Source organism: Labrus bergylta, chromosome 7, assembly GCF_963930695.1.
Source record: "Labrus bergylta chromosome 7, fLabBer1.1, whole genome shotgun sequence".
NCBI lineage: Eukaryota > Metazoa > Chordata > Actinopteri > Labriformes > Labridae > Labrus > Labrus bergylta.
The window spans coordinates 917,431-938,141 of NC_089201.1; the positions used below are offsets into that span (position 1 = coordinate 917,431).

At 40.9% G+C, this 20,711-nt stretch overlaps 1 protein-coding gene across 7 annotated transcripts in view; it reads left to right on the top strand.

Moving 5' to 3' along the window:
• Positions 1 to 19,841, top strand: part of cnot1 (CCR4-NOT transcription complex, subunit 1) — a 25,445-nt gene extending 5,604 nt beyond the window's left edge. For 3 of the 7 annotated variants that reach the window (XM_065956431.1, XM_065956433.1, XM_065956432.1), the window contains exons 6-49: positions 1,251 to 1,305; positions 1,864 to 2,067; positions 2,189 to 2,357; positions 2,564 to 2,690; positions 3,232 to 3,342; positions 3,656 to 3,826; positions 3,921 to 4,048; positions 4,262 to 4,502; positions 4,617 to 4,736; positions 4,992 to 5,114; positions 5,224 to 5,375; positions 5,544 to 5,694; positions 5,886 to 6,099; positions 6,426 to 6,635; positions 7,168 to 7,292; positions 7,477 to 7,763; positions 7,847 to 7,924; positions 8,058 to 8,304; positions 8,449 to 8,589; positions 8,673 to 8,852; positions 8,960 to 9,076; positions 9,728 to 9,838; positions 10,034 to 10,111; positions 11,462 to 11,639; positions 12,382 to 12,536; positions 12,680 to 12,976; positions 13,099 to 13,239; positions 13,639 to 13,761; positions 13,939 to 14,058; positions 14,204 to 14,398; positions 14,511 to 14,653; positions 14,811 to 14,919; positions 15,115 to 15,284; positions 15,553 to 15,784; positions 15,885 to 16,133; positions 16,476 to 16,639; positions 16,776 to 16,893; positions 17,039 to 17,140; positions 17,427 to 17,600; positions 17,804 to 17,953; positions 18,041 to 18,221; positions 18,348 to 18,480; positions 18,586 to 18,720; positions 18,893 to 19,841. In XM_065956431.1, coding sequence (XP_065812503.1) covers positions 1,251 to 1,305; positions 1,864 to 2,067; positions 2,189 to 2,357; positions 2,564 to 2,690; positions 3,232 to 3,342; positions 3,656 to 3,826; positions 3,921 to 4,048; positions 4,262 to 4,502; positions 4,617 to 4,736; positions 4,992 to 5,114; positions 5,224 to 5,375; positions 5,544 to 5,694; positions 5,886 to 6,099; positions 6,426 to 6,635; positions 7,168 to 7,292; positions 7,477 to 7,763; positions 7,847 to 7,924; positions 8,058 to 8,304; positions 8,449 to 8,589; positions 8,673 to 8,852; positions 8,960 to 9,076; positions 9,728 to 9,838; positions 10,034 to 10,111; positions 11,462 to 11,639; positions 12,382 to 12,536; positions 12,680 to 12,976; positions 13,099 to 13,239; positions 13,639 to 13,761; positions 13,939 to 14,058; positions 14,204 to 14,398; positions 14,511 to 14,653; positions 14,811 to 14,919; positions 15,115 to 15,284; positions 15,553 to 15,784; positions 15,885 to 16,133; positions 16,476 to 16,639; positions 16,776 to 16,893; positions 17,039 to 17,140; positions 17,427 to 17,600; positions 17,804 to 17,953; positions 18,041 to 18,221; positions 18,348 to 18,480; positions 18,586 to 18,720; positions 18,893 to 18,971 — 6,888 coding nt within the window. In that variant the 3' untranslated portion in view covers positions 18,972 to 19,841. Of the gene's footprint in view, positions 1 to 1,250; positions 1,306 to 1,863; positions 2,068 to 2,188; positions 2,358 to 2,563; positions 2,691 to 3,231; positions 3,343 to 3,655; positions 3,827 to 3,920; positions 4,049 to 4,261; positions 4,503 to 4,616; positions 4,737 to 4,991; positions 5,115 to 5,223; positions 5,376 to 5,543; positions 5,695 to 5,885; positions 6,100 to 6,425; positions 6,636 to 7,167; positions 7,293 to 7,476; positions 7,764 to 7,846; positions 7,926 to 8,057; positions 8,305 to 8,448; positions 8,590 to 8,672; positions 8,853 to 8,959; positions 9,077 to 9,727; positions 9,839 to 10,033; positions 10,112 to 11,461; positions 11,640 to 12,381; positions 12,537 to 12,679; positions 12,977 to 13,098; positions 13,240 to 13,638; positions 13,762 to 13,938; positions 14,059 to 14,203; positions 14,399 to 14,510; positions 14,654 to 14,810; positions 14,920 to 15,114; positions 15,285 to 15,552; positions 15,785 to 15,884; positions 16,134 to 16,475; positions 16,640 to 16,775; positions 16,894 to 17,038; positions 17,141 to 17,426; positions 17,601 to 17,803; positions 17,954 to 18,040; positions 18,222 to 18,347; positions 18,481 to 18,585; positions 18,721 to 18,892 lie in introns of all 7 variants that reach the window. The other 4 variants (XM_020640509.3, XM_020640510.3, XM_029278582.2 and 1 more) reach the window with 3 other exon arrangements.
• Positions 19,842 to 20,711: the final 870 nt, after the last annotated feature.

A 20,711-nucleotide genomic window follows, 5' to 3' on the forward strand; every position in this document is an offset into this window, starting at 1 on the left:
ACTGTGTCTGCTGAGACCCTGTCCTCTTCCTGTATTTTGAGATTTTATTTGAGTCAGGGTGTTTCTGTGTAGGAATGGATGTGTTTCCCTTCAGTCAATTGCAGCATACAGGTGAGTTTAGGAGTGGATTCAGTGATTTAGATGACATTCAAAGTGGAGAAAATTGTGGATGCGGACATAGCAGGGATATAGCTTGTTTCAAAATGTGGGTGAACTTTGGGTTGGCTTTCACCAGCGGGTGCAGAGTTTTCCTACTTTCTGTTGGACAGGCAGGTGCAAAACACTGGCTGGTAACTTGTGCTAGCTTGCTAAATTATCGGAATTCCATTACAGCAAATGTAATGTTCTCAGGTAGCTTGCAGTGTAGGTAGAAGCTATAAATGTTCACACTAATGCTGCAGAGGACGTGTGCTTGTGGTGGCCGTGAGTCCAGGAGGAGGGGCCCAATTTGAATGTTGTTTAAAAGCTGCAAGGAATTTGCTACCGACTATCTTTAAACACTTAGTTAAGACTAACAACAACACATACTGCGGCGACAAATGCAGTAAAAACTGGCAGAAAAGAAATCACTGACTGTCTTAATGCATCAATTAAGGCTTATAATTTCACTTTAACATCATTAGTGCATAGAAAATAAAACCCTGTTTTCTTCACATTAATTATTTTCTCATGATTGGATTTCTCACAGTTTAAAAGTTGATATTTTGGCTCTAGCCTCGACATCATAGAGATTTGTATGGGGCATGATAATATGAATATGAAAACATAATTGAAAGCTGTAAGTACTCTAATTTAATTCTTATAAGTGCGTAAAGTAGTAGGCTTCAGTGCTCTGTTTCGTCACTGTTTTAGGTTGATAACTGCAACGCCTTAATAATATGAGATAGACAACGTGTTTATCAGTCTGTCTCCCTCTTGACCTCTCACCTTCATCTCACAGCTGTATGTAATCAATAAATCTGATTGGTCACTAGGTGGTGTTTTATAAAGGTTGTTTTCATATCTTCTCCGGAAGAGGCCGTGTTAAAGCAGGACATGTGTTGAAGCATAAGTAACCAAGGTGATGTACTGCAATAAAAAGTGAACCATCTTTATAGTACCTAAAAGCCAGAGGTAACCCTGAAGTTACCTTGATAACTGAAAATCTTGCTTTGTAGTATAACTCCCTTAAGAGTTAAACAATAGGACACTGAAATGGGCAATACCTTGAATGCATGTATTTTTAATTTTTTTATCATTTTATTTCCCAGGTGATATTTGGCCTTGCATTACTCAACTCCAGCAACGCAGACCTTCGAGGTTTTGGTGAGTTCTAGTTTTACATATAAACCTTAAGAAAACACGGTAAAAGTAGTTAATATACTATTGGTAAAAGTATAATAATTAATTAAAAAAATATTCTGCTTTAGTTTTATAGAAATATCTTTTTACCAATAATGTTGCACAGTTTGTCACTCACTTGTAAGTGCTGTGAATTTCATTAAACTTTGTTAAAAATCTTTATGATCCAGTTAAACATTTTTTACTCCAAAGAGGCCTGATTTTTTTTTTCCACATGATTGTAATTTTGCAATCAGTTGAATTTTTTTTTCTTGCAATAAAAACAAGTAACAGTCTTTTTAAAGTCAAACAAATAAACTTGTTGACCATAACCCAGGAAATAACGGTGGCTGTTTAGAATCCCCATAGCCATGCACCTGTAAAAAAAAAAAAAAGATTACAAACTGAAGTAGTTACACATTGTGGGGTGTTGATAAAAGAGTAGAAATGTAGGTGCAATACATACAGTACCACCAACTACTGTAGTGGTTTGAAGTACATATAACTTGTGCGTCCTTAAACAAATGTTGTACTCTCGCTCAGCTGCACAGTTCATCAAGCAGAAACTTCCAGACCTCCTGCGGTCATACGTTGACGCGGATCTTGGAGGAAATCAGGAAGGTGGCTTCCAAGACATTGCCATAGAGGTCTTGCACCTACTGCTGTCCCATCTACTGTTTGGCCAGAAAGGGGCCAGTGGGGTTGGCCAAGAGCAGATTGACGCCTTCCTCAAGACACTTTGTCGAGGTAGGGGATTCAGCGCGAATCTGGTGAAACCATCTGGCTTATCATTAGCATATACTTACCAGCAGTACATGGCTTTGTCATAATAGAAACTGACATTGTTTGATTGTGTGTCGTGATGCAGATTTCCCCCAGGAGCGCTGCCCTGTGGTGCTCGCACCACTGCTGTACCCTGAAAAACGGGACATTCTCATGGATAGGATTCTGCCAGACTCGGGGGAGTTAGCTAAGACCATGATGGAGAGTTCTCTTGCAGAATTCATGCAAGAAGTTGGTTACGGCTTCTGTGCAAAGTGAGTTATTTTGTTTGAAAGACATTCATTTTTTTTAAGGCTCTCATGATGGACAAATCTGGTCTCAGGATGGAAGATGTTTTGAAATAGGAAAAAAAGCCAAATTCATCAAGCTAAAAGCAAGGCATAAGTCTGTCCAGTTGCTGCATATTTTACTTTACTCACAGTCAGCAACACTAAACTGTTTCTGTGATTTATCTCTTCAGTCTGGATGAGTGCAGAAACATAATCATCCAGTATGGGGTGAGAGAGGTGACAGCCAGCCAGGTAGCCAGGGTTCTAGGCATGATGGCTCGTACACACTCCGGCCTAACTGATGGGATCCCACTACAGGTGAGTTTTTATTTTATTTTTTATATTCTGTATTTGTCTTAAGTGTGTTTAATGCTATATGGCTCATAGAGGGGAAAAACAAGTGATTCTTCTTTTCTATTCACGCAGACACACCTAATGTGAATTGGTTGTCAATGTAGGGTCGTCACAATAACAATTTTAAACTTTGATACAATACTAGTAAAAATCAAGCAATATTGACACCTGTTTTGATTCCAATGCAAAAATCACAACTCATATGCACCCAGCTATTGAGAGATTGAGGTTTTTTAATTAACAAAAAAATTAATGCTCTCTGTCTAAAATGTATAGAAAATTTGACAACCTTAAGTCCATTTTTTACGAGCTCTCTAACAGCAGGTTTACACGCTCTTTGACTTAACAGATGTTGTGTGTATAAAATTCCAAAATGGATGAAGATGATTTTTGACCTTAGGTCCATGTTTTACGACAATTATGTTTAAAGTTTGCTTTCTTCTATTTTCTTAACATTTTGACCCGGAGTGTTTAACATTTGAATTTTTTCTGTTCTCTGTTCTAGTCCATCTCTGCTCCAGGCAGTGGTATCTGGAGTGACGGTAAAGATAAGAACGATGGTTCACAGGCACACACATGGAACGTTGAAGTTCTCATTGACGTCGTGAAAGAAGTGGTAAGGAAACCTTCGTTTCACCTCGAATAAAAATCTGTTGTTTATTATTTTCAGCACAGTGATATTTGAAGAAAATGCATTGTAAAAACTAAGTGCAGTTACATTCACTGCAGAGTACTGTAGGCACATGCACCCACTATTTGAAGCTGTCACTGTCTAATTAATTTTGTCAAATTCCGACCCAGCACACAAGTTAAAACACAACAAAGTCTTTCAGTAACCTGACATTAGAAGTAGCAGAAACTTTTTTTTATTCCCCAGCTTAGTTAAAAAAGCTATTAGATTTTCAGTTTTGTATTTTTGTGTTCCCTAGAATCCAAACTTGAACTTCAAAGAGGTGACCTACGAACTCGACCACCCAGGCTTTATAATCCGGGACAGTAAAGGTCTGCATATGGTGGTGTATGGCATTCAGAGGGGGTTGGGTATGGAGGTTTTCCCTGTCGATCTCATCTATCGACCATGGAAACACGCTGAGGGACAGGTAATTAACTAATATCAATTCACACTGTACACTTTAAGGCTGAGCCATGTAAATCCATTTTAAAAACATGAATGTTGAATGTTTCTGTTTTCAGCTGTCATTCATTCAGCACTCCCTGATGAGTCCAGAAGTGTTCTGCTTTGCTGACTTTCCTTGCCACACTGTGGCTATTGACATCCTTAAGGCCCCACCAGAGGATGACAATAGGGAGATTGCAACCTGGTATGTAGCTTTTTTCTTGACATCTTTAAGGGTGTAGCTGTAGATTTTCCTACTTGGATGGTTATGTTTTGAAATATTGAGGGTTTCTATTAAAACGGTTCTCTTTACTTTGTTCTTCACCTGGTAAGCTCTGGATTTCAAGCATGCATTCCTTAGATCAAAGCTGAGTGGTTAATTGTTTTTATCTTCATTATTATTATTTTTTTCCTACAGGAAAAGTCTGGACCTTGTTGAGAGCTTGCTCAGGCTGTCTGAGGTGGGTCAGTATGAGCAAGTGAAACAGCTTTTTGGATTTCCAATCAAGCACTGTCCGGATATGTTGGTGCTAGCATTGCTGCAGATCTCCACCTCCTGGCACACACTGCGCCATGAGCTCATCTCAACCCTAATGCCCATCTTTCTGGGCAACCATCCTAACTCTGCTATTATCCTGCACTATGCCTGGCACGGACAGGTTGGTGTTACAAACTGTTATTGTTAATGCTAAAGGGTCATGATTATCTTTAAAATAAAAATTTTTAAACCTTGCATTAAAAAAAAAATACTAACTGGTGGTTGTTTTTTTCAGGGACAGTCTCCCTCCATTCGTCAGTTAATTATGCATTCAATGGCTGAGTGGTACATGAGAGGGGAGCAGTATGACCAGGCCAAACTTTCTCGCATCCTTGATGTGGCCCAAGACCTGAAGGTTTGACATAATGCACTAATTATCTCCTTTTAAGCAAAGTAGAATAATTACATTATACTGTTGGATTACATGACACCCTTCATAAATAATGTATACATACACTTTTTTGTGACTTATTTGTTTCAGTGAACATTTAGTTAAAACAAGCCAAATTAGAGGATGTAGAGCCATATACCCTAATGTGTAATCTTTGTCTTAATAAAGATATAATATTATGTCGATGATGTCAGGATGTTCTGTTTGTTTTTCTTTCAGTCTCTATCGATGCTGCTGAATGGTACTCCATTTGCCTTTGTTATTGACCTTGCTGCACTTGCCTCTCGCCGTGAATACCTCAAACTTGATAAATGGCTGACTGACAAAATCAGAGAGCATGGAGTAAGTACTGACTCTGATGTGCACTCAGTTATTTGAAAAAAATATGTCATTTAATTTTTAAGCATACTGCCCTGTATTTTGTTTCACAATACATTTTGTGTTGTGTCAGGAACCTTTTATCCAGGCATGTGTGACATTCCTGAAGAGGCGCTGTCCATCCATTATGGGGGGTTTGGCCCCAGACAAGGACCAGCCTAAAAGCGCCCAACTCCCCCCGGAGACCTTAGCCACCATGCTAGCCTGCCTGCAGTCCTGCGCAGGGTGAGAAGTTTAATCCCTGTCACTGTATTATTTGTCAACCCCTCTTTCTCCCTCTCAAAAAAACCAAGACATTTATGCAGCTTTAGTCATTTTGACTCTCATCACTTTCACGGCCCTTCATTGTTTAATCTATATCTAAACTCTAAGTTATACTCACTCTTTCCTTAGGAGCGTATCCCAGGAGGTGTCAGAGACTATCCTGACCATGGTTGCCAACTGCAGCAATGTAATGAATAAAGCCCGGCAGCCACCACCTGGGGTAATGCCGAAAGGACGCGCCCCCAGCACCAGCAGCCTAGATGCCATCTCTCCTGTACAGGTAATAAACATGAAAGCCATGTCCTGTCTCTACAGGCAAATGTTACATAATTACATGTATATTAATATAACTTTATTGTCTCTTCTTCAACATCATGTATATGTGGCTTCAACAAACCTCAAATTTGTAGTACTGACTGTCTCCGCAGTTGTAATTCTCTTGTTGTCTCTCAATCTCTTGTGATTCTCTAGATGGACCCTCTATCAGGCATGGGTTCTTTAAACCTTGGGGGCACAGCCACCTCCCACACTCAAAGCATGCAGGGTTTCCCAACCTCACTGAGTTCAGCTTTTAGTAATCCCCAATCCCCAGCAAAAGCTTTCCCACCACTTTCAAACCCCAACCCCAGCACACCATTTGGGGGCATAGGCAGCCTGTCCTCGCAGCTCCCTGGCATGGACTCTGGTACTATGACATTTCATTATTTATTCATTATTTCATTATACAGTGTTTTAGTTCAGTCTTTTTGGATTCCATGTGAAATGGGTGCAGACAAATGTATTGTGTTGACCTTGTTACTTAAATTAAATATGCACGCAGTTAACCTAAGAAAAGTATGGCATAGCATCAGTTAACATGTATAAACATACAGTATGTCATATGTAGAATTCTGGGGAAAACCCCATCAGATTAACAATTTGTAAAAGCAATATTCTGTAAAAGAAAAAGGATAGTAGTTTAGGCTTACGTAGGCTGAGAATTAAATAACTGGAGTTTTCTGTTGCTTCCAGGTCCCTTGGGCTCAGGCATTGGCTCAGGCATTGGCTCAGGCATTGGCTCAGGGATTGGCTCAGGCATTGGCTCAGGCATCGGCTCAGGCATCGGCTCTGGCATCGGCTCTGGTCTGGGTTCTGGTCTGGGAATACCAACAGTGAATACCGATCCATTTGGTACCAGGAAGATGAGCACACCGGGCCTGAACCCACCTACCTTTCAGCAGAGTAAGATGAAGGCCTATAGGTGGTGGTGGTGGTATTGGTGCAACTGAGAGCCCCGCCCTGCGCTGTTCAGCACTGTATTTCCTCTGCAGAAGAAGAGATATTGTCGCGATTGACACATTTATTTCAAACATCTGTGTGCTCACAGATGCTTCAATTTATGAAAGTTAAGCTTGTCTTTAAAAAAAAGTAGAGCATTTTTTACCATTGGTAAACACGCTGACATGCTACTATCAGACTTGCCATCTTTGGTAGTACGTGTCTTACAATAAATAAAAATAATGTATAATTGAGGAAATACAGATCAGTCATCCATTCCTTGTCTGCTTATGCTGACAGCCCCACTTTAGGATCATTTGTATACTTTAAAGCTTCAAAAAGGGGTCTAACCTGACATGATTAGTTAGAATGCTTTTTGATGTCCTACCTGTTAAATGAGTTTCACCTACTTGTTAAAAACTGGGCTCATGCTCCACCAGTGTTGGAGTAAGTAAATGACAGTTGGGTTTGTCTTTTTGCTCTTCCTCTCTTCCAGCTGACCTTTCTCAGGTGTGGCCGGAGGCTAACCAGCACTTTAGCAAGGAGATAGATGATGAAGCAAACAGTTATTTCCAGCGCATCTACAACCACCCACCTCACCCAACTATGTCTGTGGATGAAGTATGTACTCACTTTATTGATTTTCCTCACAAAAGCACAAACTTTTTAAAACTTTCACTTGCTCTCAGAGTTATTGGCTGGCATTAATTATTATATAATATAATTTATATATTTATATTATTGGGTGATAATGTTGCTGCTTCTTGAGTTAAACGGTCTCACATGGATCTATCTGTCGTGCCAGGTACTGGAGATGCTGCAGAGGTTCAAGGATTCAACTATCAAGCGGGAACGAGAGGTTTTCAACTGCATGCTGCGGAACTTGTTTGAGGAGTACCGATTCTTCCCCCAGTACCCAGACAAGGAGCTGCACATCACTGCCTGCCTTTTTGGTGGCATTATTGAGAAGGGTCTTGTGACCTACATGGCCCTCGGTTTGGCCCTCCGATATGTTCTTGAAGCCTTAAGAAAACCCTACGGATCCAAAATGTATTATTTTGGAATTGCAGCCCTAGATAGGTTTAAGAACAGGTACTACATTGTTTCCTTTTGTAAAAATTGTATTTGTTGAGCTGTGTTTTTGTTTTTTGTTAACATGTTGATTATACGTTTAGACTAAAGGACTACCCTCAATATTGTCAACATCTGGCTTCAATTGCCCACTTCTTGCAATTCCCCCACCATTTACAAGAGGTAATCAGGTTTCCTTAATTTATTTTTGCCTGACACTTTTTATTCTATTTTGTCCCATCTTCCACTAAAGAAAATGGTTCCTTTATTCAGAGTAAAAAATTAAATCTCTCGCTCTGTACCTTCCAATATCCTGTGTGTGCAGTATATCGAGTATGGCCAACAGTCACGGGACCCCCCGGTGAAGATGCAAGGCTCCATCACCACCCCTGGCAGTCTGGCACTGGCACATGTACAAGCTCAGTCACAACCGGGTGGACCCAAACCCCCGCAGCCAGGTCAGCCCAGCACCTTAGTCACCACTGCAACAACTACAACAACAGTGGCAAAGACCACCACCATTACAAGACCAACACCCAGCACCTTCAAGAAGGATGTACCTGTGAGTTTGCCTTTATTTGATGCCATCATTTCATGATATGTGCATTGTCAGTGTTTTCTATTTTTTCAGTGATTTTGCATGAAAATATTATCTTCTGTATTTAAAGCCAAGTTTTTGAAAGGTTATTGTTGTTCATACCTGCAGCCCTCTATCAACACAACCAACATTGATACCTTGCTGGTGGCTACGGACCAAACAGAAAGGATTGTAGAGCCTCCAGAAAATGTCCAGGAGAAGATTGCTTTTATCTTCAACAATCTTTCTCAGTCAAACATGACACAGAAGGTAAAGTGAAATGGACAAAACATAGCTATATCGCAAATCACAACAACCAAAGAATTCTTAATGCATATTTGTCTATTTTTCAGGTTGAGGAGTTGAAAGAGACAGTGAAGGAGGAGTTTATGCCCTGGGTGTCTCAGTATCTGGTGATGAAGCGTGTCAGTATTGAGCCCAACTTCCACAGCCTCTATTCCAACTTTCTGGATACTCTTAAGAACCCTGAGTTTGTAAAGATGGTCCTCAATGAGACCTACAGGAATATCAAGGTAAAACAGGTGTTTTGCCTGCTAATAATCCAAGTTCAGTCCTGCTGAAGATCTGTCATAATTTCTCAAATACTGACTCTCCCATTCCATCTATTTCTTTCTTTCAGGTTCTCTTGACCTCTGACAAGGCGGCTGCCAATTTCTCTGATCGCTCCCTGCTGAAGAACCTGGGCCACTGGTTGGGCATGATTACACTGGCCAAAAACAAACCCATTCTTTATACAGTAAGAGATCCTAAATAGGGTTTTGGTTGTGTTTTAGTATTTTTACACATGCAGGACAGGCTTCCCCTGAAATCTTCCAAGAGTTGCCTGTCCACATACACACTTCTCAGTTTGAGATTTTCCCTTTTTGACAGATTAAGGGGGCAGGACAGACAGTCTTAGGAGGCAGGACGTTATGTAAAAACCACTAACAAAGTGCTTACAGTTGACATTTTTGTTTTTATTTTCATATCAATGCCATGTTTAATCGGACGTATTCACAGTATCAGTGAATAAGTGGTAAAGGACATACTTGCAAGTTAAAAACATAATGAATCTGCTTAATAACGTGCATGAAGATCACACTGGTCCCTCACAGGTTGTGATGTAAAGATTCATCAGCCTCGCTCTTTGGAAACTTTGCACAATATTACTGACTGTTGACACATTTGCTCAACCTGACTTCACATGGAAGTGTTGGGGGCCTGGCAGGATATAGTTTAGGTAAAGGGAGAAAAAACTAAAAATGTCTGTTTACTTTCATACATGCAGCTCATCCCCAAATTTTCGGGAAATTTCCAGGAGTTTTGTGTATGTGGGAAAACACCACTTGTTAAGTAGTGAGTCCTCTATCGGCTTCAGTTGGCTAAAATATTCTTTATATTCTTTCAGGATCTTGAAGTGAAATCTCTACTATTGGAAGCCTATTTGAAAGGCCAGCAGGAGCTGCTGTATGTGGTTCCCTTTGTTGCCAAGGTTTTGGAATCCAGTCTTCGCAGCATGGTGAGTAACACGAGTGTAGTAATGAGCTCAATAGCATTAACAATACACCATACCTCTGCATAAGTAACATTTCTTATTCAATTATTAGAATTGTTTAAGCACAGAAATAAACTGTCTTGCACAAAAGTATACCCTTCAATGTTTTCAATCTTTTTGACTTAACCTTGACTTGTGTGTTTGTGTCTGATTTTGTAGGTTTTCAGGCCCCAGAATCCCTGGACCATGGCCATCATGAATGTTCTTGCTGAACTTCATCAAGAACATGACCTCAAGGTAGCCTTTTTTCCCTCATTAGTAGCCACTAACACGCGTAGGTTTTGGAAATTCAGTCCATCCAAATCATATTTAAGAAAATAAATGATGCAAAAAGGTCTAAATCTGAACTTGCTATCTGTGACCAAGCTACATCAACCATTGTCTGCCAATGCATTTAACATCAGATTATTGTACAGAACTCTGTGACATTTCATAATTTCCAAATACCCTGCCATGCATGGTAACCAGGGTCCGAAATTAACACCCGCCAATCGCCAAATGCAGGTAGATTTTCCATTTTGCGAGTACTTGTCAGAGGGCTATCCGCCACAGTGCGGGTAAATGTTTTATCAAAAAGTCATAGAAACTATGCTATAAGTATTCATTGCGTTTGATGTAGCCTAGCTGCAGCTACTTTTCCCTGCTCCTCTCTCTGCTGTCATGACTGTCTGTGAGCATCGCGGGGCACGCTGAGACACACCAACATACACTGCAGCGCAAAAGCACGCACACACCGGAGCGCCAGCCACCACGCGCACCTGTTTACTTCTAGTGCTGAAGCACGAGAACACTGCGGTCGACTTTTCTCCGTTCACTCTCTCCGTGTCTGCAGTTAACTTAGCGATAGCATCGTAATAAGTGTGTGAACATCTCCACACAGACTCTGTGAAACAGCGCTGTGTTACAAACACTTTAGATATCCTAGGGGACGCTAAATGCACGCTCCACTTTTCCCTTCCATCATGTGCAGCAGGAGCAGTCTGAGATAAACACATGTCCACTAATGAGCAGGCTGATTATATTAAGTGTCTAATATTGTCAAAGCTAAATCAGGATTAAACTTGTTTTGAGTATTAATATTTTTTTTTTCTCTGATGGATTTTTGTTTTTAGTCTGTAATGCAGGGGGGGGGGGGTGGAACTACTGCCTACAAATAAGACATAAGACATAAGAAAAATAAAGGCCAGCAAATTTATATTTTTTTCAATTTCTCAATTTCCTGATCAGATGACATGGAATCGATCAAATCTGTGACTTAAATGTATTATTGATTAAACAAAACATAATGCCTTCTCAATTAAATATAGTGTAGCAGATGTGTATAGGACACAAACATGAAATTTGTTATTTTGGCCAGTAAAAAAATATGTTTGGCCGGTGAATTTTTTCATCCACCTGCCACCTTGGCCGGTGAGTCAAAAAGTTAATTTCGGACCCTGATGGTAACCATTCTTGCAAACATTTTAGCCCTCTATATTAATGTTGCATCTTTCTGCTAGCATACAAGTAAATGTAAAACGATAGCTACAATAAAATGTTATTTAAAAAAAGCTAAATCATTACTGACATTATTTCTGTTTACTGCAGCTTAACCTGAAGTTTGAGATTGAAGTTCTGTGCAAGAACTTGTCTCTGGACATCAATGACCTGAAGCCAGGGACCTTGCTGAAGGACAAGGAGAAGCTGAAGAGTCTGGAGGAGCAGCTGTCTGCACCAAAGAAGGAGACAAAGCCTCCAGAAGAGATGTTGCCGGTTTCTACCACAGGTGGATGCCCCTTTTTTTGCTTGCATTGTGTGCTGTTTTATAAATTACTGTATATTGAAATGCTGTAAAGCATGAGCTAAAAAAGAGTTAAGGACTCACCCTCCCAAATGATTAAATACAAATATTAACTGCCAATTAGCAAACTGCTTGTCTGTTAGGCTAAGTCAGAAGTTGGATCATGTTAACATAACAATATCTGAGGCGCTGGTGGCGCAGTGGTTGGTGCGTGTACATGTATGGAGGCTGTGGTCCTCCAAGCGGCCGTCCCAGGTTCAAATCCAACCTGTGGCTCCTTTCCCGCATGTCCTTCCCTACTCTCTCTCTCTCCCTGATTTCTATCCCGATCCACTGTCCATTCTCTGCATTAAAGGCACAAAAGGCCAAAAAATACATCTTAAAAAATAAAGTAAGCTATCAGTATCTGAAAATGCTTTGGCGATTATTATAATAGTAACTGAGCTTATCACCTATTTCTGTTTTGTCATTTAGTTTTTTATTTTTGTGTTTTGCTTGTTAGTGCTTGTTTTTGTGTTTTTATACCCTTTTTTGGTTTTAAACTTTGATGCTAAAAGCCCAGTTTTACGTTTACGTTTTTGTTGCCTGTATGCTTGCTTCAGTTTAAAACTTTAAAGAAGCTAAGAGTTTTTTTTATTTTTGTTGCTTGTAAGTTCTCTGTTCATGTTGTGTAAAAGATTTGCCTTTTCTTGTGATATTAATTAAATTAGTGTTTTGTGATCAACAGGAGACTTTGTTCCATTTGCAGCTCCTCCATCAACCCCAGCTGCCACCACAACCACTTGCACAACCACAGGGCCCCCCACCCCCCAGTTCAGCTACCACGACATTAATGTGTATGCCTTGGCAGGCCTTGCGCCACACATCAATATTAATGTCAATGTAAGTATCATTGAGCTGAAAAACACACAGAGGTGTATTTTTCTAACTTACAAGACACAAGCACATTCTCCTCTAAATATTAAGTCTTTTTGCTAATCTGTCTTTTCCTCTGTTGTTTTTGGCTTGTGCTTCCCCATGTTCAGATCCCTCTGCTCCAGGCCCATCCTCAGTTGAAGCAGTGCGTACGGCAGTCAGTAGAGCGAGCTGTCCAGGAGCTGGTGCACCCAGTAGTTGACCGCTCTATCAAAATTGCTATGACAACCTGTGAGCAGATCATCAGGAAGGACTTTGCTCTGGATTCTGAGGAGTCCCGCATGCGTGTGGCTGCCCACCATATGATGAGAAACCTGACTGCCGGCATGGCCATGATCACCTGCAGGGAGCCCCTGCTCATGAGCATTGCCACCAACCTCAAAAACAGCTTCGCTGCTGCACTAAGGGTAAGATGAATACTTTGGCTTATCATCTGTAAATTATAGAGACCATGCATCATTTGACTTTTCTTTCACACATTTTGTACAGTTTCTGCTTCTTCAACTTAAGGCGTTTTTTTCCCCCTTAGGCACCAACACCCCAACAGAGGGAAATGATGGAGGAGGCTGCAGCCAGGGTTGCCCAAGATAACTGTGAACTGGCATGCTGCTTTATTCAGAAAACAGCCGTGGAGAAGGCTGGTCCTGAAATGGACAAGAGACTTGCCACGGTGAGACTCCTTAAGAAAACAAACTCAACAGCAGAAAATATGAATGTATTTCTGGTTAATGAAATGTGCAGTGTCTTGGCATTCAAATCACTAGTGATATTCTTAACTGATGGCAGACCTGAGACTCTGTCCAACTAATGTAGTCAAAAAGAAGTTCTGGTGTTAACTACAAGGAATAACTACCACATCATCATGCAAGTTGCTCTTGATTGGGAACTTAGAAAACACATTGCCTTATTGACTTCAGATCAAAGTTGTAAACAATATATATTGAGGTAGACTGCTCTGCTAAGATGTGTGGGGCTTAATAAATGACTTGTATGATTATCTGTTTTTTTTTTGGTGTTCTTGTAAAATGTATTTCTACACTACTGAGAAGCACGTATTAATTTCTTGAAGGGGTCTCCTCTCTTCCAGGAGTTTGAGCTGAGGAAGCATGCACGTCAAGAGGGACGCCGCTATTGTGATCCCGTTGTTCTGACTTACCAGGCTGAGCGTATGCCTGAGCAGATCAGACTCAAGGTAAGATCACTGAACATGTGTTCTATTAAAAGGCTTATCTATTTCTGTTGACAGCTTGAGATATTGTCATAATATTCTGTTCCCTTAGTTACTGAATCTATAACAATTCAATGCTGTTTTACTTTACGTTAACGCTATTTCACTGCACGTGTTTTCTTGTGTGTTTGTGTGATACAGGTGGGAGGAGTGGACCCTAAACAACTGGCAGTATATGAGGAGTTTGCAAGGAATGTTCCAGGTTTCTTACCCAGCAATGATCTCTCCCAACCCACTGGCTTCTTGGCTCAGCCCATGAAGGTGAGATGTCTTTTCTTTTTTAGCTAAAAGAAATTGAACTCAGCAAAGTTACATTTTGTTTAAGTCAGGGAACTGAAAGGGGTTGGGTTGCAGTTTTGAACCCACAGAACTTAATTGTGTTGCTCTTTATGTGTTGTGTTTACAGCAACAGGCATGGGCCACAGACGACGTGGCTCAGATCTATGATAAATGCATGGCAGACTTGGAGCAGCATCTTCATGCCATCCCTCCAGCTCTTGCTATGAACCCCCTGACACAGGCTCTGCGCAGCCTGCTGGAAGCTGTGGTCTTGGCCAGAAACTCCAGAGATGGCATTGCTGCACTTGGCCTGCTGCAGAAGGTAGGGCGTTTACTCGTACAGATTAAGGAATGTCTAAAGAAAATCAAAATGCGGGAGACGTACTGTTGAGGATCAAACAATGCTGACCTGTACTGGTTTCTTTATATCACAGGCTGTAGAAGGTCTTCTCGATGCTACTAGTGGGGCTGATGCTGACTTACTGCTCCGCTACAGGGAGTGCCACCTGCTTGTCCTTAAAGCTCTACAGGATGGACGTGCCTATGGACCACAGTGGTGCAATAAGCAGATCACCAGGTGAGGACATATTTGATATCAGACCATTGTTTATCCTTCCATGTTTGAGTAAATTAATGTAATCAAACAATTCTTTGATTAGAGTCATTGAAGATAAATGTCCCCTGCATTGTTATGATGTAAAGGTTAACACATTTGTTTTGCTGTTTGTTCTCAGGTGTCTGATTGAATGCCGTGACGAGTACAAATACAACGTAGAAGCAGTTGAGCTTCTGATCAGGAACCATCTTGTGAACATGCAGCAGTATGACCTACACCTGGCACAGGTACACATTTTCTCTCTTAATCATTTACTTTTTTGTTTTTATATTGCATTATTGTTTGGGTTAGGGCTGAATCCTTCAGCAGTAATTTTTTTTTTTTTAATATTATCAATAGTAGGTTTACAGCATTCGTTTAAAAAACAAAACAAAAAAAAAAAGAGTACCATAACAAGCTAATGAGTGTCTGTTTTCTTCTAGTCGATGGAAAATGGACTGCACTACATGGCCGTTGCTTTTGCCATGCAGTTGGTGAAGCTGCTGCTGGTGGATGAACGCAGTGTGAGCCATGTCACAGAGGCTGACCTCTTCCACACAATTGAGACCTTAATGAGGACCTGTGCACACTCCAGAGCAAATGCACCTGAGGGGTAAATAACTGCAATATCAAAACTAGCTTTTTATGTTTTATCTCTTTTATTTACCCATTGACTAAAAGTAAATGCTGGACATGCTGGATTCATTCAAAGTCAGTACAACAACAAATTAGGCAGTGAAGTTAACAGTTTAGGTTAATTATAGAACTACACCTTGACTGGGTTTGTGTTTTTAAACATATGTTGTCAGATTGTGGTGATTTACAAATATCTGCACATTTTGATAGAGAATTTGCCTTAATGTATTAATTGTCCTCCCCAGGCTTCCCCAACTGATGGATGTTGTTCGCTCCAACTATGAGGCCATGATTGACCGGGCCCACGGCGGACCCAACTTCATGATGCACTCTGGAATTTCCCAGGCTTCAGAGTATGATGATCCTCCAGGCCTGAGGGAGAAGGCAGAGTACCTCCTCAGGGAATGGGTCAACCTGTATCACTCAGCTGCAGCTGGCAGGGACAGCACCAAAGCTTTCTCTGCATTTGTTGGCCAGGTAAACGTGCGTTTATCGTAATCAAATACAAATGATCATAAATCTCTTTTGACTATTGTTTCTCATTTTTTCCTCTTGTTATCCTTTCTTTGTCCTCCAGATGCACCAGCAGGGAATCCTGAAGACAGATGACCTGATCACAAGGTTCTTCCGGCTGTGCACAGAAATGTGTGTGGAGATCAGCTATCGGGCACAAGCTGAGCAGCAGCACAACCCAGCAGCCAGTGCAGCCATCATCAGAGCCAAGTGTTACCACAACCTGGATGCCTTTGTTAGGCTGATAGCCCTGCTGGTCAAACATTCAGGAGAGGCCACAAACACAGTGACAAAAATTAACCTCCTCAACAAGGTACAGTAGCATGTCAGTCTAAAAGAAAGTTTAGATTTCATCATCTGTAAAACTAAATGAAGGGTGACTGGGTTTAAAATGAAATAAGAATGCCACATAAATTAGGGATTTGCTTTGAGGACTTTCAGACTTTTGAAAGTGGATTTATTTTAAAAATAAAGTAATTTGCAGTCAATTAGAATGTTGAATTGGTCACTGCAAAGCCTGTTTGTTCTTTCCATTTATTTGTAAAGTTTCAACAGCTGCAGAGAGTAGAAATGCTAATCTCCTCAGTAAATATTTGCTCTTAACCTACGATTGTTTCTTTATCAGATTATAATTGATCTCAAATTGTTTTTGTAGGTGCTGGGTATTGTAGTTGGGGTGTTGATCCAGGACCACGATGTCCGTCAGACAGAATTCCAACAGCTGCCCTACCATCGCATTTTCATCATGCTGCTGCTGGAGCTCAACGCTCCTGAACATGTCCTGGAGACCATTAACTTCCAGACACTCACAGCTTTCTGGTAAGACCTCCATGTATTCATATGTTAATGCGGCTTTTGTGTCTGATGCCAATCACATACCTGTTCAATGGTTCTGTATTTAAAGGAATGCTGCACTGTTGTTTGGACTCACTGTTTTTTTTTTTTATATCTGCAGCAATACCTTCCACATCCTGAGACCCACCAAAGCACCTGGCTTTGTGTACGCCTGGCTGGAACTCATCTCCCATCGAATCTTCATCGCCAGGATGCTTGCACACACACCCCAGCAGAAGGTAATTTACATTAAAACAAGACTTTATAATTTGCATGTAGTCCAAGTACCATTTTGTGTAGTTCTGTTTTATGTAAATGTTGCTTTCTTTATTATACATTTTGGGGCTTTGGAGTGTGCTCTAATTCATGGATGTTGTCTTGAAGGGTTGGCCCATGTATGCACAGCTGCTGATTGATCTCTTCAAATACCTGGCCCCATTTCTGAGGAATGTAGAGCTCAACAAACCTATGCAAATCCTCTACAAGGTGCCGTCTTATTTTACTTAATTTTCTTAATTAGTGTGCCTCTTCATCCACTTTGGCTATAGAATTCTAAGTAGTCTTTGTTCTGCTATTACCAAACTGAGTGAGTTAATTAGATTCCAACACAGTCTGATCCTTTTTTATGTAGATGTTCATTGATAGTGCTACTTGGGTGGCATCAGACCTTATGCTTTGTTAGCATAGTATCAGCTGTTTCTTTCCTCTATTAATGTTTTTGGATTTTTTCAAGCGTTTGGATTCAAAATAATAATTCTTCTTGGCTTTTTAGGGCACACTGCGAGTGCTCCTGGTCCTGCTGCATGACTTCCCAGAGTTCCTGTGTGACTATCATTACGGCTTCTGTGATGTTATCCCACCCAACTGCATTCAGCTCCGCAACCTCATCCTCAGTGCCTTTCCACGCAACATGAGGCTCCCCGACCCTTTCACACCCAATCTCAAGGTAAACAAAACAAAGACACACAAGCTCACTCACAGTTTGAAGCACCCGTGAGATGACATCTCAACAACAGAGATGTCAGCAGAATCTGTGTGTTTAAAATTTCACTGTTTTGATTCAACACAGTCTGCAGAGTATTATTCAAATTTTCTTTGGAAGACATACAACATCTCATAAATGTGTTATTTTTAACTCCCCGGCTGCAGGTGGACATGCTGAGTGAGATCAACATTGCACCCCGTATCCTCACCAACTTCACAGGCGTCATGCCCTCCCAGTTCAAGAAAGACCTGGACTCGTATCTGAAGACTCGATCCCCTGTCACTTTCTTGTCTGAGCTGCGTAGCAACTTGCAGGTAGGAGCCGTGTCCTCTTACAAACTAGTAGCAGTTGTAGTGTCCAGAAAGTAAATGAGGTTTTTTTTTCTTTTCATTGTTTCTTAGGTGTCTAATGAGCCAGGAAACCGTTACAACATCCAGCTGATCAATGCTCTAGTGTTGTATGTTGGCACACAGGCAATTGCTCACATTCATAATAAGGGCAGCACCCCCTCCATGAGCACCATCACCCACTCTGCACACATGGACATCTTCCAGAACCTAGCTGTGGACCTGGACACTGAGGGTAAGCAAACAGAAAGTAGTTTGTAGTAGTAGTGAAAATAGCTTATTTTTAAGTGTTCCTTGTACTGAGGTCAAATATTTCTAAAATGTGTAGCACTCGGATCATGTTCCTGTTGTGTCATTTCAGGGCGTTACCTGTTCTTGAACGCAATCGCCAATCAGCTGCGCTACCCCAACAGCCACACTCACTACTTCAGCTGCACCATGCTGTATCTGTTTGCGGAGGCCAACACTGAGGCCATCCAGGAGCAGATCACCAGGTGAGACGGAGTCTGCTTTGAGGGTGTTCATTTCAAACCCTCATCCCCAAGTTTTGAAGTTAACTAAAGGTACTGTCAGTTAAAAGCTTCCTGTTCTTCCTCCAGGGTTCTGCTGGAGAGGCTGATAGTGAACAGGCCTCACCCATGGGGTCTCCTCATCACCTTCATCGAGCTGATAAAGAATCCTGCCTTCAAGTTCTGGAGCCATGACTTTGTGCACTGTGCCCCCGAGATTGAAAAGTAAGTTTCTTGTGTGACTTACAGTACAGGCTCTGTTATTGTGTGAAAATTCTGCTACTACTACTACTACTAAAAGAAGGTCATGTTTTGTTGTTTTAGTGACAATTTGTATTAAGGTCAGCTTTACTTCCTTAACAGACTGTAATGTGATATCTGTCACCTCCCTCCTCAGGCTGTTCCAGTCAGTGGCCCAGTGCTGCATGGGACAGAAGCAGGCCCAGCAGGTGATGGAGGGCACCGGTGCCAGCTAGCCTGTGTACCAGCCAGCTTGTAGCCCTTGGGAGAGATGCCACGGCCTTGACCCACTCCCCCCCACCTCTCATGCACACACACACCTCTCCCACTGTACTGTTGGCACTGGATAAACTGGCACCCACAGTCATTCGAGATGTGGATCAAAGGACTACTGCTCATGGATCTGAGGAGTTAGATTTTTGTTGTTCCCTTTTGGGCTGAATTGAAACGGAGAGAATGGATTGAGACATACTGTTTAATATACTTTTTTTGATGCTTTGTTGTAAATATTGGAACAAAGGGAGAACGGGAGCATAGATAAGGGGAGAGCGATGCACATGTCAAATAAAATGTATTATGACATGTACAGACATATTTTCACTCACTACCAAAGTCCTTGGTTTGCTTTCCCCCCACACAAATCCTGTTTTCTTCTGAGTTTTGTTTTTTGCTTTCAGAGGCTGAATGGTAGATGATTGAAGAAGAAAAAAGCTGCCTGCTACTTTCATTTGATTCCTTTTTATCCCTGAGTGGGACAGGAAGATGGAGTTCAGACTCCCAGGTGGGGTGGAAGTCTGCTCCTGGTGTGTTGGTGGAGACAGATTGCTGACAGTTTGTCGATTTTGAAGTTGGCTCTGGAAGTCTCTCCCTGGCACTTGTAAATTGTTCAAAGTGATGGTTACATCGTATCTTGACAATTTGTACAAAGATCCAAATTGAAGAACAACAATGGAAGGACCAATACAGCCCATTTTGTAACATTTTGAATGTTTTGTAAATGTATTGGTCCATGTGTTGTATTTTGTAGTCCTTTCTAGTTTGCCTTTAGTTCTTGCTACTTAACTGCAGTATGCGTACATACAGGAAATAAAGCATTCAAACTGCAACGCATCTGTGTTCATTCATGACCACGAGACAAAAAGATGCTAGTAAACAAAAGGTTTTTAAAGGAAGGTATCCCTGTGTAACAATAATTTACATGCTGAAATTATGGTGTCTGTGTTCCTGACTCCTGCTATAGCTGTCAGTATTTAAATATTCATCACTACGTTTCTCTTCAAAGGTTAAACATGTCTTTCATTGTTATTAATCACTGTACCTACTTTTGAATCACTGATATTATTACAAAATGTGAAAAGTATTTGTTGTTTAAGGTTTGCAGGACAAGAAAAATGTCAAATTATTTGGTAGCTGGCTGATAAGACCTACAGCTGTAAAGCTTTCAGGTTATCCAATGTGACACATGCACAGGTACACAAAAAAAAAAAACACCCTGTTTTACAATTATTTTTGCAAAATTAGATTTTCTGATCAATTTCAATTACTTTATGAATGTTTGTAAGACAAAAAAGCCAAGAAACTAAATGTTCATTATGTTGTAAACATCATGTTTTATATTGTTGTTCACATTGCAATATTATACAGGAAGTGAGTGGGTGCAGATGAATGTCAGTATGCACCCTCTATGGCTGCGTCCCAATTCTCCTGTTTGGTCCTACTTTTCCATTCTCATGCAGAGATTTAATGTAGATGTCTTATTGTTCTTGGGGATTCGTGGGTAGCAGAGTACAAACGGCTGAAGCTTTGCAAAAAGCTACTTGCAACATGGCTATTAATGCTGAACAGGAAAATCATATCACAGGAAATATTCACTCACAAATCTACAATAGGTTGGCACATCTAATTCTAGATAAGTGTTAAAAATCAAACTTTGAAAGTGTGTAACTGACTCTTTGAGAGTAAGGTCTCTTCCATGG